This window comes from Trichomycterus rosablanca, chromosome 3 (assembly GCF_030014385.1).
Source record: "Trichomycterus rosablanca isolate fTriRos1 chromosome 3, fTriRos1.hap1, whole genome shotgun sequence".
Classification (NCBI taxonomy): Eukaryota; Metazoa; Chordata; class Actinopteri; order Siluriformes; family Trichomycteridae; genus Trichomycterus; species Trichomycterus rosablanca.
In genome coordinates, this window is record NC_085990.1 from 41,005,210 (window position 1) to 41,022,912 (window position 17,703).

The 17,703-nt window shown below is 37.9% G+C and overlaps 1 protein-coding gene across 2 annotated transcripts in view; it reads right to left on the bottom strand.

Moving 5' to 3' along the window:
- Positions 1-6,889: 6,889 nt before the first annotated feature.
- The window catches only part of rspo2 (R-spondin 2), a 96,406-nt gene continuing 85,592 nt past the window's right edge, over positions 6,890-17,703 (bottom strand). Inside the window, exon 5 of one of the 2 annotated variants that reach the window (XM_062991322.1) lies at positions 6,890-7,695. In XM_062991322.1, coding sequence (XP_062847392.1) covers positions 7,577-7,695 — 119 coding nt within the window. In that variant the 3' untranslated portion in view covers positions 6,890-7,576. The remainder of the gene's footprint in view (positions 7,696-17,703) is intronic. The other variant, XM_062991323.1, reaches the window with a different exon arrangement.

A 17,703-nucleotide genomic window follows, 5' to 3' on the forward strand; every position in this document is an offset into this window, starting at 1 on the left:
TAAAAAGTGTAATTTATAGGAAAGACGACGTGACACAGTAGTAAACGTGTCTCTGTCTCAGCTTTTTTGGGTGTGTTGCAGGCATTAAATAATAGATTATTTCATATTTACAAAATATAATTACATTAATCAGTGAAAACATAGGACATTTTTGAACTTTTATCAGTTAAATAAAGCCTCTGACTGCTGATTGAATTGAAAATAAATTCAGTTTATCACAGGTCTTTTATAAGTGAATCTCCATCTCTATAGCACTGACAGCCTGGTGCCCCCGAGATGGCATCTGTGAGTAATTCATTAAGTCATAACCCACAACAGAACGTTTCTTTAAACATGTTATATATACATTTACTCCACCCCACTATCATGGACCTTACTCATACTTCAAAGGTGGGCTAACAGAGAACTCTGCACACAGCAAAGCATGAGAACTTCCTCTTTATAGTCTTGCTCAGATCTATTCTTGTGTTTTAGCATTATTGATGTTACACTGCTCCATGCCCATTTGGGTTTCATTTGGGTACTTCAGTTTCCCCAGACCTTCCAAAAACTGGAAATAGCTGTGAATGAATTTAAATGGAGTGTGTAATGTCCAGTTTAACCAATTCTATAGCCCTCAATACCGATCCTATGATCCTGATCAGGATTACACTTGTACTAAGGATGGATAATAATTAATACAACATGCCAACATACCAATTATACTTTGTATCAAGTACCCTATTATTTATCATTATTAGGAAGCTAATGTGACTAATGAGAATAATAGTAGTGATGGACAATCCTTATGCATTTATTATTTATACTTTAAATTCACATACTAAAATCTGTCATTCAATGCAATAGTATAAGGCACAATAGTCCTAGGACTGGCTTTTGATTCCTTGTGACAACGACCAGGAAAAGGAAATAACTCAAGTAATAAATAAAAACAAAATCTGTAAATCTGTTCCACTTCTAATCCCCATCAAATCTAAATTAATTAGACATGACTGGTTATGGGCATTTACAAGTACTCCTTATGTAACATAATTGATTTTTCAATTATTTTTCCTCAATAACACTTGAGGATTATTATACTGAACAGGATTGAAGTGGGTTTTGAGCGTTTTCCAGGCACATTTACAGGCCACAAATTCACATTCGACTGGATGCCCATTTATTTCACAAGCTTAAACATTTAGTAATATCATTTAAACTTTAAGCATGTGTTAGGAGATCTAAAGAAACTGTGTCCAGTGAAAGAACCCCACAAACAAACAGGGGTTCAGCTAACTCCACAGTGACAAGGATCGAACCCAAGCCCCCACCACCTATGTTGCTGTATGGCACCTGCTTTTTCAGCTACATGTAATGCCACTAGTGAAAAGGCATTTTAAAAATGCTGTCAAAATGCAATAACTACACAACTAAAGAAAGCCACTGTGCTGCACTGTCTGGAAGAAAAGAAATTGTCTTAAGTGTTACTTTATATAATCTGTGCTTAAATGTCCTAAGTGTTACTCTATATAGTCTGTGCTTATATATGTATCAGAAGCATTACAGTGGTACTTAGGTGAGGCAACAAATGGAAGCAATGATCACAATTTTTAGATCGTACCATCTTGTACTGCACTGTGCGATAGAAAGAGTTATTAATAGTCTGTAAATTGAGAGATTGATAGTCTTTGGTCACTTCCTCTTCTACTATCTTTAGATAATAATTACTTATATTAAATCAGGTATAAGTGAACTTATTGCACCTTAAGAGCTGCAGAACCGATGTCTTTAATTACCCAGTATAGCCAGGATTGTGTTCCAGTTAAAGGCTGTATTAGATTGACCTGACATCCTATCTAGTTTAACACTGCTTAAGATTATAAAGCACTCTCTCTATGTGTTTTTATATCTTCTAGAAATACTCTTCATAAGATGAGCAAAGAATATATAAGTGCTGTGGAACTGTCTGGGTTTAATGTATGGAACACTGGTGGATTCTGTAAACTGTCTGGCAGGTTAAGCTTCAAAGTTTTGTGTAGGCAATGATTATAAAGTACACCACGCTGGCTCAATTAGCTATGACTCACACTAGTAGTTACACATGGGGGAAGTAAAATTGGATGTATAGAGGATACAGCAAGGAGGAGTTGTATTATTGGCACTTACAGTGAGGAAAATAAGTATTTGATCACCTGCTGATTTTGTAAGTTTACCCCCTTACAAAGACTTGAACAGTCTATAATTTTTATGGAAGGTTTATTTTAACAGAGAGAGACAGAATATCAACAAAAAATCTAGAAAAAAAACTTTAAATAAAGGTTATAAATTAATTTGTATTTAATTAAGGGAAATAAGTATTTGATCCCCTACCAACCAGCAAGAATTCTGACCCCCACAGACCGGTTATGTGCACATGAGGCACAGAAATTAGTCCTGTCCCTGTATAAAAGACTCCCGTCACAGAATCAGTTTCTTCCGTTCAAATCTCTCGACCACCATGGGCAAGACCAAAGAGCTATCAAAGGACGTCAGGGACAAGATTGTAGACCTGCACAAGGCTGGAATGGGCTACAAGACCATCAGCAAGAAGCTTGGTGAGAAAGAGACCACTGTTGGTGCGATAATTCGAAAATGGAAGAAATACAAGATCACAGTCAATCGCCCTCACTCTGGAGCTCCATGCAAGATCTCACCTGGTGGGGTAAGAATGATTCTGAGAAAGGTGAGGTCAGCCCAGAATTACATGGGAGGAGCTTGTCAATGATCTCAAGGGAGCTGGGAGCACAGTCACCAAGAAAACCATTAGTAACACACTTCGCCGTAATGGATTGAGATCCTGCAGTGCCCGCAAAGTCCCTCTGCTCAAGAAGGCTCATGTACAGGCCCGTCTGAAGTTTGCCAATGAACACCTGAATGATTCAGAGAAAGCTTGGGAGAATGTGATATGGTCAGATGAGACCAAAATTGAGCTCTTTGGCATCAACTCCACTCGCCGTGTTTGGAGGCAGAGAAATGCCCAGTGGGGATGGTGTTCTTGGGGTCATATCCAGCATTTCTCTGCTCCCAGCTCCCTTGAGATCATTGACAAGCTCCTCCCGTGTAATTCTGGACTGACCTCACCTTTCTCAGAATCATTCTTACCCCACCAGGTGAGATCTTGCATGGAGCTCCAGAGTGAGGGCGATTGACTGTGATCTTGTATTTCTTCCATTTTCAAATTATCACGCCAACAGTGGTCTCTTTCTCACCAAGCTTCTTGCTGATGGTCTTGTAGCCCATTCCAGCCTTGTGCAGGTCTACAATCTTGTCCCTGACGTCCTTTGATAGCTCTTTGGTCTTGCCCATGGTGGTCGAGAGATTTGAACGGAAGAAACTGATTCTGTTACAGGAGTCTTTTATACAGGGACAGGACTAATTTGTGTGCCTCATGTGCACATAACCGGTCTGTGGGGGTCAGAATTCTTGCTGGTTGGTAGGGGATCAAATACTTATTTCCCTTAATTAAATACAAATTAATTTATAACCTTTATTTAAAGTTTTTTTTCTGGATTTTTTGTTGATATTCTGTCTCTCTCTGTTAAAATAAACCTTCCATAAAAATTATAGACTGTTCAAGTCTTTGTAAGGGGGTAAACTTACAAAATCAGCAGGGGATCAAATACTTATTTTCCCCACTGTAAAGTAGATTGTAAGGGGTAAAGGTTTATGAGTGTGTTTTTAACGTCTTGTATATGCATTCATTGATTATTTCAAAAGCTATCCATAAATAGGAACTTTGTGGATATACATTTACTGACTGTAGCCCAGAAGTTGCTCTATATGCCCACATGTTGTCAACCCACTGTACCAGTTGTACAACAGCTAATTCTGTGTTATTTTACTTTATCCTGTATTAATTTGCATCATAGTTGGTATAACACTTGCCCTCTCAGCTTTGGCAACAGTTTAATCATGAATTATGCTTAGATTTAGTAATATTACTTGTTTGTCAAACAGCAAGTTCTTTGGTTAGACTATGAAGAAGAATGTCACATAAAGATGGTAATTTTTGACTGTCTTTGCCCTTTTTTAGCAATCAGGCTAGCTGGTTCAACCATGTGCTGATGCAATGCACTTGCAAACACAAAGTATATTGTTTGATTCAGCAAAGTTTATACATTTACATCTACAAGCTATAATCCCAGTCTATTCTTAATAGATTATTAATGTTTTTTTCTTTGTAGAGCTTAATTTTGTATCTTCAGACATTAGTGAAATGATTCTTCTTATTTTCTTTAAGATGAAGAGCTTATCCAATAGGCCTGTATGAATAAAATAATCACAAAAAGGAGGAAAATTTCAAAAGGCTTAAACAGTTAGCATTAGTTTCTAGGTGATCTCCTTGCATAGCAATAATATTACACTACATGTCCGGTAATATCAATTGTTGAAGGTGAATACACATATTTAAACCATTTTGCATTTTCTTTGCATTATTTTTATATTTACTTTGCAATCCTGTTATCTTAAATCTATAGAACATTCCAGGTCATGTGGTATACAAGTAGCAAACTGTCTCTTGTGTATATATAATCCACAACTGTATGTACACAGCTAATACTAGCATACCACCCATGGAAAAATATGACTTCTGCAATGTGATGATGATTTTAAACAGTGTATGCAATCAGAAAATCATAAAATACTTTATGATACTTTTAAAGCCAGTGCTACTATGTGCAAGCTACTTTTACAATAATAAAATACTTTAGGGGTTTCACTGGATTATGGATTATTTTGTGGAATTTCCACAAAAAGGAAATATTACAAATATTAGTAAAATTCCATTCTGAACTTTGGTTCATCTGGTTTATTCATTCACACCTTAGATCAGTTAAATCATTTGTACTTATCCACCATGACCCACTGCAGCTGCTGGTTTCCATACTGTACTGTCCATGCTTGAGCTTGACCTGATACAACTGATCAGTTGTTTGAAGAGCAGGACCAACAAATGAAGCAAGTGGAATCACCTGTAGCTCATGTGCAAAGCTGCAATCATTGTAGATTAGGCACCTGATTACCTTTAGCTAGTTGAGATACCTTTAGCATGCAACCTAGTTGAGAAGTGGTTGCATGGTTGCTCAGTGAATAGCAGGTGGAGCGGTCCGGGTCTATTCTGTATGGAGTTTAAATGTTCTCCCCGTGTCCGCTCTGGTTTCCTCCCACAGTACAAAGACGTGCTAGTGAGGTGAATTGAAGATACTAAATTGTCATCATGAATGTAACCAAAGTGTGTAAAACATGATGTTAAAATCCTAATAAATAAATAAATGAATATTTGATAAGTAGCGTAGCATTGCTATGCTGCTGCAATACATACATTTAAAAACTATATTCTTATATTGTAGTGTATTACGATTAGGGTAGAGCTACACACACAAACCCACACAGAGCAACATAAATCCTAAGTACCTGGTTTTGAGTTTGCCCTCTGGTCACTGTCTGTGAGGAGTTTTGCATGTTCTCCTTGTGTCTGTGTTGCTTTTCTTCTCCTTCCCAAAAACATCCAAGAAAGGTGGACTGGCTACTCCAAATTGTCCCTCAATGTAAGAAAGGGAATGAATATGTGCTCTTTTGTGATGGATTGGTGCCCTGTCCAAGGTGTACAGTAAAGGGAATTGGGCATATATCTGCTTTAAATGTATTTGTTTTGACTTTGCATTTATGAACAAAACACTTGTATTTATAAGCATTCACAATGAAATATATGTTTAAAAATACCGTTGAAAAAAGATCTAGACACCACACATTAATTACATGTGTCCTTTGTTGCAAAAATTTTGTTGGCTTTAATACCTTTATGATGAGAAATAATTAACCTTTTAAAGCATTTAAAGCACTGTTATCTCCTTCCAAAGTGTCTTTAATTTCCGGGACCCTCTAATGACCTGCCAAATGATGATTTGTTGTACTATTGACTTTATTCTGCAATAGTACTGACAGAAAATGTGTCTTATGCCTCTGTAGATGTTTTAAAGAAATGTAGGAAGCCTCTTTACCTTCGTAATTGCTAGTTGTGATGGGAATCTGCAGTGCATACACGATGTTCAGAAACTCATCATTAGACTTTATTGTCACACAAACTGAACTGAAGGATCATGAACCCCATGAACAAATAGATGTTTTTCATCTACTCAGTATCTGTATTTAATATCTAAATTGAACCCAAACCCAAAAGTCATCTAGACTACTCATATTTGACCTGACTTATTATCTCATGTAAATTTAAAGATGCTACCCAACTACTGGGTTGATAATATGATTTAGAAATTACAAATGTTTTATCTGAGGTGTAGTAATTAAATCACAAACTAATATCTTTGCTACATGTAACTATGCTAGTCCCAGCAGCAAACAATGGAGATTATGTTACGGCACAAAAAAATCAAACCAGAATTACACTGATGACATGAATTGCATTTTTAATAGAACATCATATATACATTGTCATTCCGTTGTCTATAATATATTCAGCTGCTCTGTTATAGGTCAGTTTAAAGCTTAAAGCATGGCAAGTTCTTCTAAAGAACAGTTAATTGACACATCTGACAGAAACTGGTTCCACTGATGGAGATATCTGTATTGTTATACGTGTTTCAAAGAATATGTCAGCACAGAGTCGTAACAGATACAGAGACAAAACTGTCACCAAACACAAAAGTAAAAAAATGAAATCAATAAATAAATCAAATATATACCATATAAATGTAACAGCTATATGAAGGCTATGCTTTATTTAACTCTTTTTTGTTCTTTTGTAGCTGGTATTATAACCTTTATAACACATTTAAACCTTTCGCTAACACATTTAACGGTAAAGGCATCAATACTGAAAATTCAGTAATGTTTTCTTTCAGTAATATCATTAGATGAACTCACCAACTATGTACACATGAGCTTGTGACCATGCTAACTGAACAACTCAATTTTTTTTTCATTATAATTATCCACAATATACAATTAGAGCATAAAGCGGACTGGACGTAAACATCTTGTGCAGAGAATAAAATACTTTGTAACTACACATGATACTGGCTTACTCTCAAAAAATGTACAGAGCCAACTGAAAAGGCCACTCTGGATCCATAAATGCACATTTTACATAAATATAGACAAGTCTCTCTCTTCTCTGGACATTCGCTTAACCTCCATCTGAACACCTTCCATCTCCTGCTCTCTCTGACTTTCTGCTCATCCTCCAACAAGTCCATGACTCCTTCAGTCCTTGTTTAGCTCTGTTTTCTTCATATTCTAGCTCTGACCGGGTACCAACAGCTGCTGTACAGTTCGATGATGATAAGTAGGGTCAGGCGTTGGGACGCTGGCACGACGGAAGCAGCAGGAGGTACAAGAGACAGCGCACGAGTGAAGGTGTGAATGTGTGTTTAAACAGCTTAAGGATGTGTGATAGACTGCATTTCTTGGTATGTGCATTATGTATGTGTGTATGTCTGTGTGTGTGTGTGTGTGGTTTGCATGTGTGTACATGTGAATGTGTGTACTGAGCAGCAGCTAGCAGCTTTCCGATCTTCGTTCCACCTGGAGATCTCAGTCTTTACTGGCTGGCCCTCGACGAGGCCAGGTGGTCACTGTGGTGATGCTGGGCCCGGACACGCAGGCTCTTCTTGTTAGACTTCTTCTTCTGGTCTTTGGACTTGTGCTTCCCTGATCCCCCTGCAGCGAACACAAAGTAAAGAACACTTCGTTACAAACTTGTGGCCGACCTTCAAGGGAAATGAACTTGTTCTGACCCTGTTCTCAGGTTTTCACACCAGTGCAAATGAAGTAAAGCGAGAGAAACACCCAAACCAGACTTAACGCGGCCCACATGTCTTACCTGGATGCAAAACAGAAATACACCCTGGAGTAATAACCAAGGGGAAAGCTATTAGTCATACATCATCAGTAATCGTTTTACTGCATTATTTTATTCATACTCACAGTGAGCCAATGTCTGTCCTGAAAACACTGTACGCAAAACGGAAATACATTCTGGAAAGCATGGCAGTTCATGGCAAAGCATCAAACACTCATTTATTCAGCCTCACACCAAGGGGCAATCTAGTGTAGACATTCATTTGATCATCTATAGTAGTTGCTTAATTTTAGTCAGGGTCCATCGCAGGGCATCAAACCTTCAGTCATTTATACGTAAACAATCTAACCTCTGTTTGTGGAAGTGAAAAGGAAATAAACCTATTAGTAACCCAAATGGCGAACACCACTTACATAGAACCCAGAGGCAAGAATCAGGATCCTGGAGCTGTACATCACCCACACTACCTGTACCTCCTCAATTCATTTATTTATTCATTTAGTGTCTGTTTTACCATTACTTTATCCTAGTCAGGGTCACGTTGGGTCCAATTCACTGGGCAAAAGTAGGAAACACCCTGGACAGGTCACCAGACATAGGGAGAACATCCACACTGAAAGGATCCGATCTGCTTCACCTGGGAATCAAACCCAGAACCTTCTTGCTGTGAGGCAACAGTGCTACCCATCGAGCCACTATGCCACCCTCTAACTTCAGTTATAAATAAGATAATACATTTATGAGTGGCAGAAACAGTAACTCAGACAAAAACACTGGAGGACAAGATGCTAGTCCATCGCAGGGCATCAAACATTAATTCATTCACTCCCATGACTGAAGGCATTTCAGTGTATAAACTTCACCCACTGTAATGTCTTAAAGGAAAGAAACCAACATACCCAAAAAGGCCCACAAAGGGAAACATTCAGTACAATGTAGTCAGTAACCCAAAGCAAATATTAGCCTGAGGTCCTGGACGCTGCATAACACCACTAATACATGCTGCACCACTGTGCCACCCAGAAACCTAACAGTATTTAGGAAAATTGCAATGCTAAATGGGTATCGAACCAGCCAGCACTTTCTTTGCATGGTTTACACACAGTGAAAGTGCAGGGGAAAATGCTGCTGAAATCTTTTCTGTAGTCAGGTTTCAGCGCTCAGTTTAATATCTCCTTATTGCACTTGTTCAGGTCGTTTAGTGTAGCAAAATGAGGTCTAAGTACTGCCTGGTGTTTTTATCTGAAATGAGACGCTTTCACCCATGGCCAGGCCCTTTGGCTTGAACAGCTGCCTATTGCCCTTCCCAGCACAGCACTGTAAATTCTTTGAAAATGATTTTCTTAAGTGGAAACAACCCTGAGAATAGAGCACGGCTGTTTTTGCTCTTTTCAGTGGCACACACACACAGAGACAAAAAAAAATGTAACGATTTTGCTTAATGTTCCAAGGGCAATTTCCTGCTATTAGTCCAATCACACTATTTTTGGGACTGAAACCTTGCAGTTTTGCAATTTGGCAGGATGCGAAAATGTTGTCTTCACGCGATCGCTTGTTATTTATCCAGAGAGGCCCCCAAAACCTCTTCTCCCACAGCATTACTGTTCCTTTCTTCAGCTACAGCTATTTAGGAAGCTATGAAGGTTTCCACAGACCTTATGTAAAAACACCAAAGCCGCTGGTTTTACAACTGTCCTTCTTTATTCTACTGAGCTCCAGCAAGGTTATGACTCCATACCATACTGTACTAGAACATCTGGACCATAGGCTTGTTTTCTTACTAATTGCTATTTAAAGAGGACCTTTTTATTCGAAACAGTGTTGCTATGCACTTTATAAACAGACCTTTGCTGCAATCAGCTCAAGATGAATTACATTTGATGGCAATAAAATGCACAGTTCTGTTTAAAAAAGACCACTGGAACAGAACAGAACACATTTTTTCCTCCCTGCATTAGGGCAATATCCTGTCTTATTAAGCGGTGAAGTCTGTATTATAGTGTGCTGTAAATATGCCTTATATGAGTTCATTTGGGCTTTATGTTTTACATACCCAACACTGTTAATTGTACCATGGTCACGAAAAACACTTGGGGCTTATTTAACACCCTCTGCAAGAAACTGACTAATGCCAAATTTCCAGTGTTGTGCTTTAGATCTGCAGAAGTGGTTGTGGAATTTACACATTAGTACTCACTGACAAACTAAAGTCTCCTGAGCTGTTTTTTGTTTTTTTTTCACAATCTTTCATAGTTGGCAGCTAGAGGGCAACCCAAACCAACTGAAAGCTTGATTGTTACTCTGCGTTCCCTAAAATGGACAATTATATCAATATGTCCCCAGGATTTACTGTGGCTTAATTAAATGGTTAAACCTAACCCCTGCCTACAATTCACAATACTGATGGCATAAAATACTGGCTGGTTGAAAACAGAATGAATAATACTGACTGAAAAATAAGGACTAGATGCTAATTGAATAGCACATACTGGGTAATGCGCAAATTTAATGCATGGCTTCCTCTTGCATAATTCAGTTTATTGATGCAGTGGTAGATGGTAGTAGGGGATAATAATTAGTACTAATTACTAGTAGTAGTAGTAATAAGTACTCTCAAACCCATGTGGCTACTTCAATCGCGGTAGCATGACAGTTTATCAAACAGTTTCTGCCTTGTCTTTTACATAGTATAATAATGAATCTTTTTATAATATTATGAACTGTAGATGGTGAAAGACCTAAATCCAAATCCTTCCCAGTCTTGCATTGAGAACGATTAGCTATAAACTGACAATTCTCTCACACTTTTTGGCACAAAGTGGTGAACCACACCCCATCTTTGACTGCAAAGACTAAGCTTTTGGTGGATAACTGTTTTTATACCACAGTGGGCAAATAAATCCTGCCATGGATCTACATTTTGTGTCTGCATAATAGTGAATAAAAATACAGACAGAATAGTGCTGACTGAGTAGTATAGAATGAAATATGCTGACAGAACAATACTGAATATGTTCTGACTGCAGAATACTGATTTTAAAATACAATTGCATGTTACCTAGTGCATTTACTTACTTACATTGCATAACAATGACTTATTCATACTAACTGTATACAGTCTGTATTGTTTATTTATTTATTACGTTTTTAACGTCATGTTTTACACACTTTGGTTACATTTATGACAGCACAGGTAGTTACTGGTTACACAAGATTCATCAGTTCAAATCTTTCATGTCAAAAACATTCATGGACAATTTCGTATTTCCAATTCATCTCACTTGCATGTCTTTGGATTGTGGGAGGAAACCGGAGCTCCCAAAGGAAACCCATGCAGAACATGCAAACCGCTACACCTGGGAATCAAACCCAGGACCTTCTTGATGTGAGGCAACAGTGCTACCCACTGAGCCACCGTGTCGCCCTACTGAGCCTGTATTGTACTGACTAAACTCTGAATTATACTAATTGCATGATAGGTAATGAAGACTTTCTGCATTGTACTAAGCACTGCATAATACTGATTGCTTAATATACACATATACTGACAGATCAGTAAAGTAATAATGCTGACAGAATACTTACTTCTTTTGAGGGCATAATACTGAATGATACTGACAGATAATATCAGATGTAACAAAACATGCATTTACTGCTGGTCTTTTAAATTAAGGTTAAGGTAAACAGTATGGTGGAGTTAGACAAAACGTCTGTTAGATACTGCATACAGCTTTTGAAGTTAAAACAAAGTTATTCTAAATCAAATTTCTACAAACAAATTAGGCTAAATGCAAACCCAAAACAATGTAGTCTTATACAGTTTATTACTTTCATGTTGCTCAGTGTTTTGTTTTGTCCACATGGGAAACTGGTTACCACCCGCTGGCGTGAGAGGGTCGGTTTTCTTTTGAGGCTGTAAATCTATGGTTGTTTTGTCTGAGTTTTGAGTCGAGAGTGGCTTACATCTCTCCTGATGTATGCTCTATGTATCAAACTTCTGAAGTGTTTATCTGACCCCTAACAACTCCATTACTAGTCATTCATTTCATTTTCATTAACTGCTTTATCCTAGTATGAGTTTTACCACGAATCAATGAATTCAAGGCAGAAATACCACAAGCCAATTCTAGGGGCAATAGCCAATATTAGGAAAAAAATAGATTCTGTCCATAAATTACAATTGTTTTTGATTTTGAAAAAACAGTGGCGGCTCAGCTGTTAAGGTACTGGTTTGGTAATCAAAAGGTTGCCACTGTTGGAGCACTGAGCAAGGCCATTAACCCCTAAATTCGTTCACAGTTGTAAGTCGCTCTGGATAAAAGCAGCTGCTAAATGCAGCAAACGTAAATTTAGCGTGAATTGAAAAAAATGTGTTCCACAATGTTATGGAGTGCGTCTGCGGGAATTACTGCTTATTCAGTCAAAAGAACATTTGTGAAGTCAGGCACCCAGTTTGGACAAGAAGGTCTGGCTCACAAGTGGCTTTTTAAAAAAATGTGTTCAGTTGCGCTGAGATTGGGGATCTGTGAAGACCATTGGAGTTCCTCTACACCAGACTCAACTCAAATCATGTCCAAACTGCTGCTACAAATTTAAAAGCATATTGTTCATCTTATATAATTGACTTTATACACTGGCTACTAATGGATGTGGCTGAAGCACAACGACTCTAAAAGGATTGTGTATGTAAACACTTTCATTTATTGTAACAGAACCTACCTTAGGAATAATGATTGCAGCCCCAAAATCAGAATGCTCCCTCCAACATGCTTTTGCAATTGTAATGTATTTTCAGTAACCTCTTAATCCTGATCAGGGATGCAGTGAGTCCTCTAGCCCAGCGGTCCCCAACCTTTTTTGCACCACGGACCGGTTTCAAATAAGATATAATTTCATGGACCGATGGGGGCAGGAGGATTTAAAGTAGAATAACTATACTAATAGATAGATAGATGGATAGATAGATAGATAGATAGATAGATAGATAGATAGATAGATAGATAGATAGATAGATAGATAGATAGATAGATAGATAGATAGATAGATACTTTATTGATCCCAAAGGAATTTAAAGTCACAAATGAGCTTTTTTTGCTGCAACGAGATGCTGCTTCCACCTGGGGGTGATATGAGATGATAAACACCCGTGTGTTGGAAATGGAAGCAGTGTTTTCATTGCTGATGTAGCGATCTCTAATTATTTATTCTTTCTGTGCGGCCCGGTACTAAATGACCCACGGACCGGTACTGGTCCACGGCCCGGTGGCTCTAGCCATCTTCTAGCCTTATGTTATAATGATGTTTTGCATGGCTGGCCATTGTATTATAATGTGCCAAATTGCATTACAGCTGAATCATAGGTTGACTCCCAACCCATTGCCTTTCATTTGTGGTCCATCACTTTCTTTTTTTAGTCCATGTCGACCTGTTTTATCACAAAGTGCCACTTACGAGCTGTTACTATTGTACTATGAAATAATGGGTTTTGTTTATGCCAGGTCAGGACAAACAGAGGGTAGGAAAGAGAGTGGAAAAAGTCAACCTGTTCTGAGAGAGGCCACAACCAAATGAAAACAAAGCTATCTTGTCTGTTCAACCCAAAGTGACTTCATCACTTGGATGACTCAAGCAGTTCAGGAACCGAAAGGCCTAATCTTATCAGTGCAGCATGCGGTTTAGGCAAATCGATGACTGACCTCAAATACATTACGTGGGAGCGGTAAATGGACTTCACTGTAAAGACACTCTGCTCCTTCTGTTTAAAACCTTCTCATCTTTCAGGGGACCAACAATTAATATCTGACTTCTCAATTCCAACCCTCTAAAAAGAGAAGCTGAGTTTGAGAACTCCACCATAAAACAACATATTTTTGGCAATACGTTGTTTTCATAAACACACCAAAGCAAAGACCATTATTTGTGCGCGAAAGAAAAGGACTACTGGCGCCAGTGAGATTTGATTCCAGTAACTGAAATTAGATTAGCAGCCATTAAGGGCCTCCTCACACATACATTTATAATGTCGTGAAGGAGAGCGGAGCTCGAGCCAGCTTAATTCACACTGTCGACTTCTATATTTGAAAAAGAACTCACAGCGTTTGCGCATGTATGTGTTCATCTGTGTCCGTCAAATAGTACACATGCTTTTTAAATCTCTCACACACTGTATTTCCTCAAGCAGTATATTTTAGTAAACCCTGACACCTGCATGCTTGCCAACGTAAAAAATCTGTCAGCTTTACTCAAGGTTTGCATTAGGCATGCTCTGTAGCTAGGAAAAGGAAGTAGAAATGATTGGAATTAAAACAGAAACAAAGCAAGTAGAGGAAGAAAACGATTTTCAGAGCTACAGACTGATTTATATTATTATTTATATTAATCAGTAAACCAATTTCTCGTATTTTCCATGTTTTATTCAAGAACACTGCAATGATTGACAATGAGTGCAATTGTGACCGATCGCCATCCGGCCATTTTAAAGTAAAATTTCTTCATAGAATGTTAAATCTATTCTTCCAGGCCCTGGCCCCTTCACTACGTTCCACATTTTAAATGATGATTTACATGCTGTACAGAGCTGCATCTCATGAACATTCATTCAAACATAACCAAATACAAAAAAGTTAAGTTATTCAGAGCACTTTATAAGCCAGATATAGAGCACAACAACTTTCCTCTACGTGTGCTGAGACAAAGCAAAGAAGTGAACAAAGGAGAAGCATGAAAACCAAGACTGCAGTGAAAATGGTTGATAATGAGGAGATCAAATGTAAGGATGAAGGATGGTCCTAGCGCATACGTTCATCTTTCCATTCGGCTGACAAGAACCTTCTCTGCAGAACTTCACTTAGTCTAATAAGGTTACTGTGGGTGGTACAGTCTCCTTCTCTCTTTCCTCGTTGTGCTCTGCTTACTATCAGATGTAAAACCTGTGCATTTCAGAAGAAAAATAGCCAATGTCCAGATTAGGTGTGTCATTATTTTCTCATTGTACATGATGTCAGAGATGCTCTCTTAAGCTTCCTTAACTGTCAATAAATCAAAGCAGTACAAACTGGGGCTAAAGATTAGCACCTGTGATTAGAAAGAGCATCTGAACATGTGACGAACTGATTAATATGATACGTTTATCTTAACAGGCATCTAGAAAGTCTCCCTAGGTCAGGGGTGTCAAACTCATTTTCACCGAGTTCCACATCTGCATTATGGTGGCCCTCAAAGAGCCGATTGTAACGTATCCTGCTGTGATTGCAGTCTGCCCTTAAGCCTTGGACAATTTGTTGTTTTTCTTGGAGGCTGAATTCTGTGTTTGGTGTTAAAATGCCAAATTTATACTGTATATTTATAAAGTATATGTACACTTATATTGTACTCCTCATAACACAAGAGACGTACCGGTTTCTCTTCTTGAAGAACAAACTTCTATTCGCTTTCCCATCTTTCATTAAATGACCTTCCTTCTGGCTCAATTCTCTTCTTGTACATTTTGGGATTATTTGTAAATATTTCTTAACATCACTTGTTGGAAAAACTTCTCAGTTAAACGCTGATGTGGAAACACTGCCATCTAGTGGCAGGATGCGGTCACTTTGCGGGTCACAAATCGGCAAGCATTGTGGGAGATGCCGTTTATGTACGACTTTACAGTCTATTTTAAGACAATCAGGCTCCTGCTTAAAATGACATGGCGGGCCTCGAGTTTGACACGTGCACTAGGTAAAAGCTTATAAGCTTCTGCGGAACTTGTTTTCAAATCATATCCGAGACATTAACTAGTACAAAATAAATTTGACATGATTGTACAATCCAGACCTACTGTATATAAGTAAAAGTACAAAATGTGTTGCCTGGTAAGGACATTCTAGAGGCAATATAACCTCATGATGCCAATTTGTACAAAAATTTGCATGAGCTAATTAATATAAAACTTTTAGAAACATTTGAAGGTGCCTGGTCTATATTTGATTGTTCTCAATATCACAAAGAAAGAGGTACTATCTAGTGAATTCAAGGAAAGAGAATGCTGAAGCAGTGTGATCAAGTAAAATGTATCATAAATCTTAAAAATGAATTTCTAGGCTGGCTGCCAGTTACAAGAGCAAACAAAGCCCCTTTTACTAGCCTTATAATACACAAAAAAACATTTCTAGCATCAAAACCCAAAATGTGTTATTATGCCTAATGCAATAAATCATGAAGCTGCTTTTTTCAAAAACATACTGTGTGTTGCAGGGATGAACTTTGGAATGCATCAATTTGTGTTTATGTGCATGACAGGGCAGTGGGGCCCAGAAGTAAACAAATTATTTAAATGTTGTTGTGGCTTTCTTACCATTAAAACTGGAATTCTAACAGATGCACCTATAAGTATGTGATTAAAGACAGAACAAGCATTCAGTATAGTCTTTCTATCTTCAATATAATGTATTAATTTCACATGGCTAGTTTGCCGAAAACAATCCTGGTGTAAGTACACCTTTAAATTCTATATCATATATTATTTATAATATATTATAGTATTTCTACAAGGTTTGCATGGCATTGGTTTGCAAGAAGCATCACATTTCATCCTACTATGAATTTATATTTACAACTATGCAACACTGCCAGAATGTTCTCAACTAAGCTTCTTTGAACACCACCCACATGTCTTCATTAAACATCAGACTTTTATGCAGCGGCTGCAGAGGCTGATTTCTGTCTGACTCTCGCCCACCTCTGCCTTAAATAAAAGGAGCACCAGTCCTGTGACACTTAGAAAATTAGACATAATTAGTTTAAATTATGTGTTTTATTAATTACTCAGTGTTATGTCTCATTTTTAATGATTCACATATAAATCTGTGGCTGGTGTATCAAAGAGTTTGTCAGAGCTGTTTTGGCTGAGAATCTGCACATGTGACTGAGTTTGTGTTACAGACCATTATTAGAAGGCTGGCATAAAGACTGGTCTAAATATCAGTCATGTTTCACTAGTCAATTATGGCAATTACATGAATCAATTAATAGGATGTATTTAGGGGATTTTCCTTATTTAGTCTGAACAATAAAATCAAAGCCTTATTATATTATCTTCCTTTTTTTCTCGATTTTAGTGCGTCCAATTTTATACCCAATTGCATTATTTTTCCTCTCTACTGGTGCTGACCCCGTCCCTCATAAAGGACAGCGAACTGACACATGCCCCCTCTAACAAGTGAGCAGTAGCCGCAATTTTTCACCTGCACAAGTTCATATGCAATCATCCCTGTGCACGGAGAGACACACCCTGATCAACATAATTCCTCTACTCTGTGCAGACGCCATCAATCAGCCAGCAGAGGTCGTAATTGCACCGGTTACGAGGTCCCTATTTGGCTCCCTCCCTGGATGAACAACAGCCAAACGTTGTTCATATGGCCGCCCAGCCCATCCGGATGGCAGAGCTGAGATTTGATACGATGTATGCAAAATCCCAGCTCTGGAGTGCTAGCGTATTTTACCGCTGTGCCACCTGAGCGGCCAATAATTAATCATCTTTTTAGATGTATATGGTCTAAAGACAGTGACTGGATATTATAGGTTCTTATAGTCAGTTAAAGTTAATTACATTTCTTTTCATCCTAAAATCTGTGAACAATCTTGACACATAGTTTACATCATTTTAGGTTCAGTGTTACTTTTTGAACATTATTTGCTAGTTGCAGGAAGTATTAGGTGAAAGAATCATTATTTGAATTTCACAGCAAAACACAATAGGGTATTGATTATGTTTCCTTCTAAAAAGGCTTCCAAAGTTTTTGAGTTATTTACTGTTAAGGTTTTTTATTTACTCTGTAAAATAGTATTACAAGGATTGGATTCAAATTATTTTATTGACAGTTTGG